General features: G+C 39.1%; 1 protein-coding gene across 4 annotated transcripts in view; it reads left to right on the top strand.

The window, feature by feature from the left end:
* SLITRK4 (SLIT and NTRK like family member 4) overlaps positions 1-6442 on the top strand; it is a 7847-nt gene extending 1405 nt beyond the window's left edge. For 2 of the 4 annotated variants that reach the window (XM_039866337.1, XM_039866336.1), the window contains one exon: positions 3374-6442. In XM_039866337.1, the coding sequence (XP_039722271.1) occupies positions 3424-5940 (2517 nt within the window). In that variant the 5' untranslated portion in view covers positions 3374-3423 and the 3' untranslated portion in view covers positions 5941-6442. Of the gene's footprint in view, positions 1-148; positions 248-317; positions 338-3373 lie in introns of those variants that run through there. The other 2 variants (XM_039866338.1, XM_039866339.1) reach the window with 2 other exon arrangements.
* Positions 6443-14319: the final 7877 nt, after the last annotated feature.

The raw sequence follows: 14319 nt of genomic DNA, 5'->3' as shown, positions 1-14319 counted from the left end.
GCAAGTCCCTGGGGACTGAAAGAATCCGGTGTCCTTAGCATCGCTGCCCCCAGGGAGGCCGGGGCGGCAGGAAAAGTGTCCTGATCTAGGGTGGCTTGGGCTGTCGGGGCTGCTGCGCTGGGCTTTGTTTTCTGTGCCCCCATCGCAGGCACTCTAGGCGGACGTGGATCTGGGGCTCCGGGCAGTGGCCCGCTAGCTGGTTGGAGATTGCTGGCACCCAGCAAGACCGGAGATACGAGAGAAGCCGGTGGGTAACTCTAAAAGCCCTGCAAAGCCGGGCAAGCGCTGGCAGTGCGACTTTGCAAGATACCCCAATGTTGAGCTGATTTCTGGCTTGGTGAGCGCAGCATTTTGTGGTTGGCCAGGGGCAGGTTGTTGGGGTGGGGAGGAGAGCAAGGGGGAGCCTGGTCCGCCGCTCTCGGCCAAGGAGCCACAGGGTCACTCTGCCTGTGACAGTAGGGCCAGTGACACCCCAGTGGCCATCGCCCTCGTGGTCTGAGCTGGCCATCTCTTCTCCCTCAACCACCGCACGCCCCGGGTCTAGAGAGGCCGACGGAAACTCCAGCAGCTGCCCCTTGTGGGATGGGAGCGCGCGGAGAAATGTGTGCACAGCGGGGCTGAAGGCCCCGCGACATCCTGAGCGGTCCCCGCCTCCACTGCCCAACCCAAGAGGCCGCTGTTAGGACCCGGGACCCGGGAGGGGTTTGGTGCCGGCTCGGGGCACCGGGATGCGGCAAAACATTGCGGTACGCGCCATCGCCCGCAGCCCCTCCAGCCGCGTTGCTGCCGGCCCGAGGTAGCGCACAGGGGGCGGCAGTGACCGCATGTCTCCTCGGAGCCCCCTACCCCCGCCCTAGGCAGGCAGGCGGAGGTTTCCCTTGCCAGCTCCAGGGGTGCCACCTCGGCCTACCCTCCCCGGTCCTCCTCTCCCCTCAGGCCCGCTCCCTCTACACCAGTACGGAGCGTCAGGCATGGCACTCGTAGATGCCAGATTTGTGGTAAGGCTAGGTTTGTGCAGTCCTGGCCAGTTGTGGGAGCCGAGCGTCTAGCCGAGGGTGAGGGAAGAGAGAGAGAGAGGCAGATAAGGAGACTGGCGGCTCTTGGCAGCAGCCCAGAAGATGGCTTTTGGTACCCAACTCATACTTTGTGTTTTCTTTTTCTTTTTTGCTTTTTCCCCCTTGATTTTAAAATGTGCAGGTTTTAGTGGTACCATGTGAACGTGAGGTTTCTTTTGCTTACATGCGATGCCCCTTTCCCCTCTTGCTAGCTCCATTCTAGCTCTTTTTCTTCCTCTCTCGACTTGTCCATGGTCTCTTGCCCTTTCAGTCCCTCTTCTCCTCTCTCCTTGGCGGATCGACTCCTCCGCTCCCTCGCTCAGTCCTCCAGCTGTCTTGGCTTCCTCTGTTTTACAGAGCTGCATTTGGGAACTTCCTAGCTCGTCCTTGAGCCCCCCCCCCCTTGCTACTTAAAGTAGAAATAGGAGGAGGAGGGCAGCTCCTTATGCAATTTCAGATCTGTTGATGCTACTTGTTCTTATTTTTGTACTGAATTTAGGTTATCTGGGTTTTTTTTGGTTTGGTTTTGTTTTTTAGTTTGGTTGCTTTTTGGTTTCTTGGCAGGGAGGTGGTAGTAACAAGAAATGAGTCAACTTAACGAGAATAGCTTTTGAAAACCACATCTATAGCAAGGCAAAAAAGATCAAGTGAAATTTTGATTTTACAATGAAAGTTGGTTTGAATGATGTCATACTTAAGAATTATGACTTCTTTTTGCACTGCCAATCAAGCTATCACTGTGAATAGGGGAAATGCATGTCTATATGGCAGCCAAGGAACATGTCAGCACTGCCGCTTATATTCGGAACCACACTATTTAAAATGCAAATCTTCCTGGGTCATAGCTAGTGGCTTGTCTACCTTAAGACATGTTCATGTTCCGTCTATCACTAGCTGATCCCTCCTGGGCAAAATAAACAAAGCAGTTTCCATGTGACACTTCTTTCTTTTGTATTATTCCTTCTTTGTGTGTTCTTGGGTAATTTATTTAATTAATATTTGATGGTAACCATATTGAAATTGCAGCCAGCCTCCCATTCAAGATGGAAAATACTCACGTGGCTAAAATGGCATCGATAAAATGCACAATGCTTGTTGTTCCTTCTCATCTTTTCCCTGAAACATTGCACATATTTGCATTTGCATGCAGTATTTAAGGAATTGGCTACAACAGGTTAACTTGCTAAGCATTAAACTCCACTAAAGTGATTCTTGATTCGTTTTTAGACAGAGACATGAGGTGGTAATATTGGGAAGGGGATGTTTGGGAAATGATTTTAGGACAGACATTTGCTGTACTAAATGTATTTGGTGCTGCAGATAAAGCCACTCGATTGTAATGTGTGAACTCTTCCTCAGCAGTGGCAGTCTGTGGTCAAAGTGAAGGAGATAAGCATTAGAGCTAAGTGTCAGGGGGACCTGGGTTCAAAATGGCACACAAAAAAATGGAAGAGGGCCAAGTAGGCAGGAAAGCCAGTTTTGGGGGTGGCAAAGCTTTCTGGACATCAGCTAAGCAATGCAGAAGCAAGCAGGTTTCTCTCCTGCTTTCAGGGACCCAAAGATTAAAGGCTTTTTCCCCCCTGTTTGGAAGATGACTGACAGGAAACTAGATATCGTTTGTTTACCTGAAACGAAAACTTGGCCATCCCCTACTTGGTTATCTGTGTTTTTTTTCAGTCCGGCAGTGTGCAGGACTGAACTGATTCATGGCAGTGTGCTTCCCTGTGGACTGAAGGTCAGGCGGATCTTTTCTTACCTTGGCCTCTTGACTGTCCCCTTTACAGCAACCCAATCCCCCCACTGCCATCCTCCATTGAACACTGCAGTCTAATATCTTCTCTGCTCAGCTTCTTATCAGGCTGAAGCCTAGAGAGTAGACATCTACAAATTGAAATGCCTTTGTGGTGGTGCTAACTTTATGGTGGACATGAGGGGATTGAGCCATTAGAGTTGCAAATAGGAAGCCTTAGATCTGTGTTTGTTCAAGGGCACAGTTTGGTGGTCCACCTAGAGAAAATATTTCGGTTGGTTAAGGTTTAAGCATGATCAACAGTCTTTTTTCCTGTTGTTTGCCATGTGTTCTTCACATGGAAATTTTGTGTAAACTACAGGTATGGAAATAAAATGTATGGCATTTTCGGTGGTTGTTGTTTGACTGAGTGAGAATTCTTGGGGCTTTTGGTGCCTTACAAATACAAAGCTAATAATTATAGCCACGTGTTCACTACAGTATGCCAAATTTTCAGTTTCTGTACTTATAAACACAAATAAGTTTTCAAGTAATGATCATTGAAAAAATGTTTCTTTTTATTTTTTAGATTATTTCTCTTTATTCAGAAGCATAAAGTTGTTTGCTGAGTTCAAGAAGATGTTTCTGTGGCTCTTTCTGATTTTGTCAGCCCTGATTTCTTCGACAAATGCAGATTCTGACATATCAGTGGAAATTTGCAATGTGTGCTCCTGCGTGTCAGTGGAGAATGTGCTCTATGTCAACTGTGAGAAGGTTTCAGTCTACAGACCAAATCAGCTGAAACCGCCTTGGTCAAATTTTTATCACCTCAATTTCCAAAACAATTTTTTAAATATCCTCTATCCAAATACATTCTTGAATTTTTCACATGCAGTATCTCTGCAGCTGGGAAATAATAAACTGCAGAACATTGAGGGAGGAGCCTTCCTTGGGCTCAGTGCATTAAAGCAGTTGCACTTGAACAACAATGAATTAAAGATTCTCCGAGCTGACACTTTCCTTGGCATAGAGAACTTGGAGTATCTCCAGGCTGACTACAATTTAATCAAGTATATTGAACGAGGAGCCTTCAATAAGCTCCACAAACTTAAAGTTCTCATTCTTAATGACAACCTGATTTCATTCCTTCCTGATAATATTTTCCGATTCGCATCTTTGACCCATCTGGATATACGAGGGAACAGAATCCAGAAACTCCCCTATATCGGAGTTCTGGAACACATAGGCCGTGTTGTTGAATTGCAACTGGAAGATAACCCTTGGAACTGTAGCTGTGATTTGTTGCCTTTAAAAGCTTGGCTGGAGAACATGCCATATAACATTTACATAGGAGAAGCTATCTGTGAAACTCCCAGTGACTTATATGGAAGGCTTTTAAAAGAAACCAACAAACAAGAATTATGCCCCATGGGCACAGGCAGTGACTTTGATGTTCGAATCCTGCCTCCATCTCAGCTGGAAAATAGCTACACCACTCCCAATGGTCACACCACCCAAACGTCCTTACACAGATTAGTGACCAAACCACCGAAAACTACAAATCCTTCCAAGATCTCTGGAATTGTGGCAGGCAAAGCCCTCTCCAACCGCAATCTCAGTCAGATTGTGTCTTACCAAACAAGGGTGCCTCCTCTTACATCTTGCCCAGCACCTTGCTTCTGCAAAACACATCCTTCGGATTTGGGACTGAGTGTCAACTGCCAAGAGAAAAATATACAGTCCATGTCTGAACTGATCCCTAAACCTTTAAATGCCAAGAAGTTGCATGTCAATGGCAATAGCATCAAAGATGTGGACATCTCAGACTTCACCGAGTTTGAAGGACTGGATTTGCTCCATTTAGGCAGCAATCAGATTACAGCGATCAAAGGAGATGTGTTCCACAATCTCACTAATTTACGCAGGCTGTATCTCAACGGCAATCAGATCGAGAGACTCTATCCCGAAATATTTTCAGGCCTTCATAACCTGCAGTATCTGTATTTGGAATACAATTTGATTAAAGAAATCTTAGCAGGCACCTTTGATTCGATGCCAAATTTGCAGTTACTGTACTTAAATAACAATCTCTTAAAGAGCCTGCCTGTTTACATTTTTTCTGGAGCGCCCCTTGCGAGACTGAACCTGAGGAACAACAAATTCATGTACCTACCTGTCAGCGGAGTCCTCGACCAGCTGCAATCTCTGACACAGATTGACTTGGAGGGCAACCCTTGGGACTGCACTTGTGACTTGGTGTCATTAAAGCTGTGGCTGGAGAAGTTGAATGACGGGATTGTTGTGAAAGAACTAAAATGCGAGACGCCTGTTCAGTTTGCCAACATTGAACTGAAGTCCCTCAAAAATGAAATCTTATGTCCCAAACTCTTAAACAAGCCATCTGCACCGTTCACGAGCTCTGCACCTGCTGTTACATTCACCACCCCACTGGGGCCCATCCGAAGTCCTCCTGGTGGCCCGGTGCCTCTGTCGATTTTAATCTTAAGCATATTAGTGGTCCTCATTTTAACTGTGTTTGTCGCTTTCTGCCTTCTTGTTTTTGTGTTGCGACGAAACAAGAAGCCCACGGTGAAGCACGAAGGCCTGGGGAATCCAGAGTGTGGCTCCATGCAGCTACAGCTAAGGAAGCACGACCACAAAACCAATAAAAAAGACGGGCTGAGCACAGAAGCTTTCATTCCACAAACCATAGAGCAAATGAGCAAAAGCCACACCTGTGGCTTGAAAGAGTCAGAAACCGGGTTCATGTTTTCAGATCCCCCGGGACAGAAAGTCATCATGAGAAATGTGGCTGACAAGGAGAAGGATTTATTACATGTGGATACCAGGAAGAGACTTAGCACAATTGATGAGCTGGATGAATTATTCCCAAGCAGGGATTCCAATGTGTTTATTCAGAATTTTCTGGATAGCAAAAAGGAGTACAATAGCATAGGTGTCAGTGGCTTTGAGATCCGTTATCCAGAAAAACAACAAGACAAAAAAAACAAGAAGTCACTGATAGGCGGCAACCACAGTAAAATTGTGGTGGAGCAAAGAAAGAGCAGTGAGTATTTCGAACTGAAGGCAAAACTCCAGAGTTCCCCCGACTACCTACAGGTCCTTGAAGAGCAGACAGCTTTGAACAAGATCTAGGTCTTACGATCTTACTTCATACAGAGGACATTTATTTAATGATGAAAGTGCCTTTTGTTGACTTCTAACTTCCAAATACTATATTATCAATAGGCATAGAGGCAGGTGTTTCCAAGGGTGTCTCATTAACTATAGCTGCAAAGATGTGTCCAGTAGAAGAGAATTTCCTTAATAGATTTTACTATATAAAACCTATACTGTGGAGTCCTGTGAGGATACTGCAAACTCTATTGCCAAAGGGATGCTTTATATACATAATACACTGAATTTGACCTCAAGAGGCAAATCTGTTTTGTACCCCAATGCAAAACCTTGTCTCTTTGTGCTTTGTAAAGCAAACTCAAGAAAACTGGTACCAGTGTTCACACCTCAGCTGGGTCCTTCATCTTGCACGTAGATTAAGTCGGTGGAACTGGAATAATCCTTTTGATTTGTGGCATTGTAACAACTCTGTGTAAAGATTATCTGAAAAGTAAAAAAAAAAAAAAAAAAAGCATGCAAAGAGAGAACAATCGATAGTATTTGTAAATCGGTAAACCTTTATGGCCTGCATCTTGAAACCGCTGGATTTATAATGTTAAATTGTGCAAATATTTGTTTAAAGTATACCATGCATTACATAATGATAAAATAAATTTGAACACTTTAAGCATTACCTGTCTATACATAAAACCTAAAAGAGAAAAAAAAAATCAATGTGAGTTACATAGCATTTGTGGTGATCTGAAGAAGTACGTGACGTTTATCAGAATTAAACACGGCTCAAATTAAACTAACATTAGAGTTTGTTCTCAGTTATGTGAAATACCCACAATCCTTAAAGGTTGTCCAAAATTAGCAAAGTGCTTACCATGTGAGCGCAGCAAAAGCTATTTTTGTAACATAATTCATATTTATGAAGTACTTTGTATACTAAATAGGAAAATATGTACTCCTTAATATGTATTTAATATGCGTGACTTGTTTTCCTGATCACAGGGAATTTATCAATAAGTATAAATTTAGACAGAAAAAAATACGCCAAACTGAAACTGAAGCTTATGTGTACAGAAATATTCTGGACATTGTGATCAGGTATAATTTAAAAACGAACAAAAAAAAATAACAAAAAAGAAACAAAAATACAAAAAAGAAAAAAACAGTTCTGTGCTATTCTTGAGAATTTAGCATATTATCTTCAGATTTGTTGCCAACCGTGCATTTTAAAATAAGTCCCTTAGTTTTATAGTATCGTGTCTGGGGCAGTTGTTATTCGCCATCAGTTGTCTTGCTTTTCAGGATTCTATGAGCTTAATTCAAATAGTTTTCATGACAACTATTTAAAAAAGTAATGAGTAAGGTTAATAATTATATCTCGTATGCATCAGTATCCTGTTCTTTCATCATTCTGACTACTATCAGATAATCAAGTAGAACAGTAAACATCGTGGTAATCTTGGCTATCAAAGCCACACTGTAAAATGCTTTCATTGGTCTCAGATGAGTTCACAGTCTGAAACTGCAAATGATATGCCACTGTGTTTGCTTGTGCTGTTAACTTCTAAATCAAACTTGGTAAAAGGAAGGAAGTACTTGATAACGGGAGACATTGGAAGATTTTTAGGAGCTCCCAATTAGCAAAGTGACATCCCGAAACACATCGCCTTCTTGGCCTGCCCATCTATGTATATTTTTTGTGCTCCATCTCTTATAACTACTGTATTCATCAGTAAGATGACCAAGAAGGTAAACAACATAGACATTCTTCATGAATTTCAAGTGACAGATGTTTTGGTACAGCTTCCCAAATGATATCATGGTAAAAGTTATAACAGCAGTCCCTTTATTACTAATTTCAGGGCTTTCTCTGTTGGTTCCAAGATAAAAAACAAATAAATAAAAAACAACTTGGCATTCTTGGAGGGGTGTGTGTGTGTGTGTGTGTGTGTGTGCATACATATTGATAATTTGGGAATTTTTTTTATAACAAAAAAAATTGTTTCCATATGTATGTGCTGGTGCTCTTAAAACTTTAATGTGTAATTTTAATTTTCATGACAATGTCTGTGAAAACTTTATATGAATATTAAAAAAATACAAACAAATACTTGCTTTCTGATCTTGAAAGAAAGGATATGAAGATATGTGCCCAACAGCTCCTTTTCATCTACAATTTCATAAGGATTTTTAATATGCCATTACCATGCTTGCATGCATCCATGGATTAAAGGGCTCCTAATGCATACTGACAGGATAAAGATGGAAAGGCTTCAAAGAAAGTGTTTTAGTTTATCCTGTCAATAAAGTATGGATGAATTGAAAAACCTTAAGTAGATACTTATAGAAGGAACTGGAAAGCTCCATCTGTGATCTGGGGATCATATGTCATTGGGATGACACCTTTTATTCAGTGTGGTGATGCTTTGAAGATATTTCAAGGTTTCTGCAGTTGTCAATGGCTAGAGTACTTGCTACCATCTCAAAGCTTGCTGTAGCATATTGCCTATCTCAAACTCTTCTGCCGAAAGGTATAAATCTTCAACCTTTTAAAAAAGTCATTTAAATGTACATGGTTATTTGAGAGATTTAATTGTAAGTGAATGACAGTAACAAATCTTTGGTTAAGGCTGATATATTTTCCTTAACTGAAGTCATCGTGCCTACATCACACAGTGTATACTATTTTGCACCTGTCTCTCAGTTTTACTTGTATATTTTATGATAATGTAGTTAGGTATAAGTTTTGAGTTGAGTACAAGAGCAGTTAAAATACTCTATTTATCATTTTGTTGGCTTCAAACTATAACCTTGATGTTAGTTTAACCCCTAGAAGAATGATATATATGTCAGTACAGCATTTCTGGTAGAATTTAATTCAAATCTAGAAAGTCCAAGAAATGCTCATTTCTAATGTGGTCTGGCACATCATGGGCTTCTTGGCACTGTATCATGTGCTTGGACTCTGTTAGAATGGTTGCAAAGAAAATTAGAACATATGAAATCAGTGAAGGGGTTGAGGTAATATATTATGTCTGTGTAATATAAATCAAGTTTTAAATTATTTTTTTATGAAATCAATAAAGATGATTCAATTCTTTAAAAGTAGATCTTTGTGTAATTTTATGAGAAAGCAGCTATTAAAATACAGTGATCGAAGTCTATAAGGCAATTTATATTCTATATTTAGTTTTCCATTCAGCATTATAAACTGAATAAATATATTAATTAGAAAATCACTTAAAACCAGCTTTCTTTTGTTGCTTTTTAAAAACATTTAATTTCTTTGAGCCATAAGGATGCATAAATTATACAGGGCATGGCCTCATGAGTAATGTTAACAGGTATTGCGGAAATAACACATCTGGAAATGTATGGCAGTAATATTAATCTATAATATCCTTTGCATGATTTGTACATTAACATTGTATGAAATGAGCACAGCGAGTTATTTTTTTTTTTGTTATTGTCGCATCCAAAGAGCTGGGGAGAAAATATATTAAGAATGTATTTATAATCACTATTTTGAAATAAAGTAAAGAAAACACATTGTATTGTTTTTACCCTGATTTGATTATTAGTAATTTAGGTTAGTTTATAAGACAAAAATCAAGCAATGCTACAAAAGCTAATGTAAATCACAGAAAGGAACTGTTTTAATGACTCTTGTTTGCTTTTAATAACATCAAGGTATTAGAGAGAATTTATTAAATGCCATTTTTACGAAAGTATTAATAAAATCGTTTGCTACAATGGTATTTCTGTAGCCACAGTTTATTAAATATATTTATCTTTCCATTATTATTCAGAAGAAATAAAGCAGTAACCAAAGTGATCCTTTTACCTAGATTTGAGGGTAAGGCATAGAGCTTTAGAATACTGTTTGTATTCAACTTAATTGCTAAATCTATGTTAAGAGATGCTTTCTTTTCAAACATCTTTGCAATCTGTGTTCCTTTCCACTGGCAGCCTCTTTGGAGAAGAGTCAGACAGTGCCAAGATCGATATGCTTTGATTCTTGCTCATTCCCATTAATCAGTTGGAATCTGATGAAACTTCAGATAAGCAAATATTAATATTCAATCTTAACTATTCAAATACTTAAAAAAAGAAAACTTCAGCTCCCCTATAATCCATGGCCAACTCGACTGGTTATGGGTTACCTACCTATTTATGGGGTGGATTGTGATTTTTATTTTTTTTTCTGAAAATGATCAAAATCATCAATCCATTGTTTTACCAGGGTTATTATGGTTGAGAAAAATGAACCAATTGCATTATGGTTCATTCGATTATAAAAGGACTGTACTGACCAATAAGTGGATTTAAGGCACGTTTCCTTATAGAAAGAGAAAAGGAAATAGAGAGACAATATGAATTAAGATTGTTGTGGCCTTAGGTGTGAACAGTATAAGCAGTGTATACAAATACTTTTGGACAAAATGATTTATGTGTCACAGGATATACATCACGGGATTGTGTGACTGACTTTAATTCTTTGTGAGCATTGAGCACAGGGCTTTGGGTCTCAGCCACTCAGTTATGTAGACAAGTGGCATCAAAAGGAGATTTGGCTTCATTTCCAGTGCTCATTCGATTAGTCACTATGATCAGATGGGCTGTACGAAAATATCCTGTTTGTGGCTTCACTTACCGGGAATAACTGGCAACATACATCAAGTTTACCTGACAATTGTTAACCCTCAATTTCAGATTTGCTGGGAAGCTGTCCTTGGTTAAATTAAAAGCAAAGGGGAGGTTAAATGAATTTTAATAGCTTATTTCATACAAAACTGCCCTTAACCTAATTTTGAATTTTATTTTGCTTTAGTTTCCGCTGGTTGAGAAGATTGTATTTTAGAAGGGGAAATCAAGGAAACCAAACTACATTGCCTATCTTATATGACTTATATCATTATTTTATATCACTGTGACTTTCTAATTTTTAGATTATTTTTAGCCAGTTGTTCCTATGTCTACAAACGGAAAATGAAATGGGGCTCTGAGACAACTACTTGAATACTGTGAGCCAAATAATTGCTATTGAGAATAAAATGATTCAAATTTTTCATTAAATCATAATTACTAGATTCACAAACTATAGAACCTAGAACTGGGGAAGAATTATTCAGCCTTCCACCTCAGTTTGCTTTTGTAGACACTGGCTACAAAATAGAAATTCTGGTGATTTCAATAATACATCAACAATGAGAGATTACTTGTTTAACTTAAAAAGATGCCAAATAAGGCCTTCAGAGAAATGATATGAATATGTAATGAAAAAAATGTAAAATATCACTTTCAAATTAGCTATAGGAAGGAAATAGTCTTCTGAAGTTCCTGAACAATGTATTTCTCTTAGTCGGCACTTCACAAATAGCAGATGATTTCATATGATGCTGGTTAACACCCTAAGGAAGCCATGTTGTGCAGTGAATACTGCTCATGGAAGCCTTTGAAAATTATAGGAAGCTCTGTTCTCTCTAGTAAGAATTGCAATGTATATTTCAATCACTGTTCCATGTAAGCTGAACCATTGTGGTAAAATTCTGGAGTTGATATTCAGTAATTTTAATGCTGTTTTCACTAATAAAAGTCTTTCCTTATAGGTCATATTTGTAGCCATTTAGTGTGTTTATTAGTGTGAAATTAGTGAAGCTCAAAGTCGAAAAGAAATTCAAAGAATCTGTTTTTTAGGTGATTTATTAGTTTACATAATAGGCCGGGTCTACCTGCTTGCCTACCTTACTTACACATATGCACAAACAGGAACATATACAAACAGTGAATTATGTACAAAGGAAATTATTTAGTTCATGTAAACAAATAAAATATTCCTGCCTTGACTACCTAGATTTGTCAAATCTAAGTAGGGATTGTGGCCCAAAATGATAATTGTTCTGCTTTTTGCCTCACTTTAAATTCAAATCTGACCATTATTTCATGCATAGAAAGTAGACCCAGTCTATCTCACAGGACTTCCTTGGATTTCAGTAATGTCTATTGTCTTGAGATTTGGTTCTGATTATCCTTATTTGTTAACTTTAATATCATTATCCTCAATCTATAACCTTATTTAATCTATAGTGGAGTATGTAATTCCCAGGTAGCCGACCATGATGCAAATCAATGCTGCTACTACCTTTCACAAATATTATTCAGAGAACCATAGAGGGATATCTAGACCCAAAACAAGGAACCCCGGGGTGAGGATTTGATTAGAAATTATTAGAACATGGAGGTTAAAAAAGAGAAGCAGAAAAAGTATATTGAAAATTACTGTAAACAACTCTGTACCTAAGTTAAAATCAGGGAGGATAAAGGCGAAGGACTGTTAAGAGAAAAAAGAAGTTTGTTTATCAGATAGAACTCAGAATCTGATTACTGAATAAGGATCGTGGTAAAATGTCAAAACTTAGACTTCTTTTTCCTTATTCCCCCTGTCTCTCTGCTTTATTTCTTTTGAATATATTATATGAAATCTAGGCTATATCAACACAGCGCTAGTAATTCATATGTGTTTAAAGAAGTCAGTGGTCAATTAAAACAACTAGTTACCCTTTCAGCTCTCATCGAATTTTTTCCTAGGTTGACTGACATATGGATTGACTGTTAGGGCCTCCTGATATAGTTTTAGCTTAAAAAATCAATGAGAAGTATTCATGTTTAATAATAATGAGAGGTAAAACATGCATATTACTTATAATGACTTTTGATAGGGAACAAAATAAATCAATACAAACATTTGAGTTTCTAATGTCATGGTAAAAAGCTTTTAGGTCTTTTGGTTTGTTTTCAGAAATTGTATTTCAATACAAACTACCAAGTGCATATTTCAGAAGTCATTTCCTGCAAGAGCCCCTGGGAAGCCATGTCTCTGCCATGGGTCCCCTTGTTCCATAGCAGGATGTGCCACATTTGCCAAGTCCTCCCTGCTGGAAATTCTTCTCTTCTGCTGGTATGAACAGCTGACGTCATCTGTGGCACAGGCTAGCTTAGGGAGATTTTTTTTCACTGTTGTTTGGTCCTCAGTGGCAGTACACAAAAAATCTAAGACTCTGTGTCCAAACATATATTTGTCATTGTAATATTATCACAACTAGAGAGCATTTCAGTTGTATATATTTTCTACACTGCTATGTTTGCTTTTATTTACTGGGTATCTTCCAGTCCACAACAGCTACTAGTTGTTTTATTCATAGCCCTCCTTCAAAGTGGAAGGTAATCGCCCCCCTGGAAACTCACAATTATTTATAGAAAGAATCGTCACACTTCTATCTGCTCATTTCCTTCTGTAACTTCTAGAAATACAGAAAATTTAGTACATTAAGTGATTGATTCAAAAAGAAGTCCTGCTGACACAAAAATATTTATAGGAAGATAGAGCTATCAGGGGAAAAGTCAACCTTAGGAAGATATTTCTTGTGTTTTAGATTTCTTTGCATTGGAATTGGAGCTCGATGCTGTACCTTCTGAGCTGGATTCAAAGAAATCAGTTTTCACTCTGGAATCCCTGTAATAACTAAAGAAGTGTCTTATTGCTGGCATGTGGGCAGGTTTGCCATGTGTTGCCATAAACGTGGCTGTTATTTTCTCCTTGCACTCTATTTCTGAAAATATTCGTTTGCTCAGATTTGGTGCAGCTGCTGAAATGCTGCTGTATCAGTTCTCACCCTGAAAATTCACAAAGCATTTTTTTTTCTATATGTACCTAAGCCGTAACACAGAAATGCGTATTAGAAACTGTATGAACCACAGGATTAAGAAGAGAACTAGTATCCTTAGGGAAAAAGGACTTTAAGAGAAACAAAATGCAGGCATTTTATTAAAATTACATCACAGTAGATCGCCTTCCTTTGAACTTGTCGACTTTTTGTGGGCTTCAATATGTGCATTGGAAGGGAAGTAGGCTACAGTTCATAGACAGCATTTTCATTCTCTACACAGTCATCTTGGTTGCCTAGACTGTGCTGCAGCGAAGAATGTGTGAGCACTAACTGGATTATTTAATCCCAAATGCATATCTGATTTCAGTTGCTCATCTGAATATAAACACACTGGAGAAGGCCAGTTTCTAACATAATGTTCTTACTGTAGCCAAGTGAGGCTGAACTAAATGGTCTTATTCCATCTTAAAGGTTTTCAGAGCAGTGTTAAACTAAGAGCCTGTTGGCGAATAGTCATCTTAAATGTTCAAGAACCATCAGGAAGATGGGAGTAAAAGTACTCACTGAATTTTCAAATTAGATCATTTGGTCCCCATTCTTTTTCTTTTGGAAGAACAGCTAGGGCTATGGAGGGAAGGTGGCTTGCCCAAGGTCAAATAACAGATTATGGCCAATCTGGTCTAGGAAATGATTCTCCTGACTCACAGGATAATGCTATTTCCATTAGATTGTTCTA

The sequence above is a fragment of the Pteropus medius genome, unplaced genomic scaffold, assembly GCF_902729225.1.
Source record: "Pteropus medius unplaced genomic scaffold, Ma_sr-lr_union100, whole genome shotgun sequence".
Lineage (NCBI taxonomy): Eukaryota > Metazoa > Chordata > Mammalia > Chiroptera > Pteropodidae > Pteropus > Pteropus medius.
This window is presented reverse-complemented; position numbering and strand designations above follow the sequence as displayed.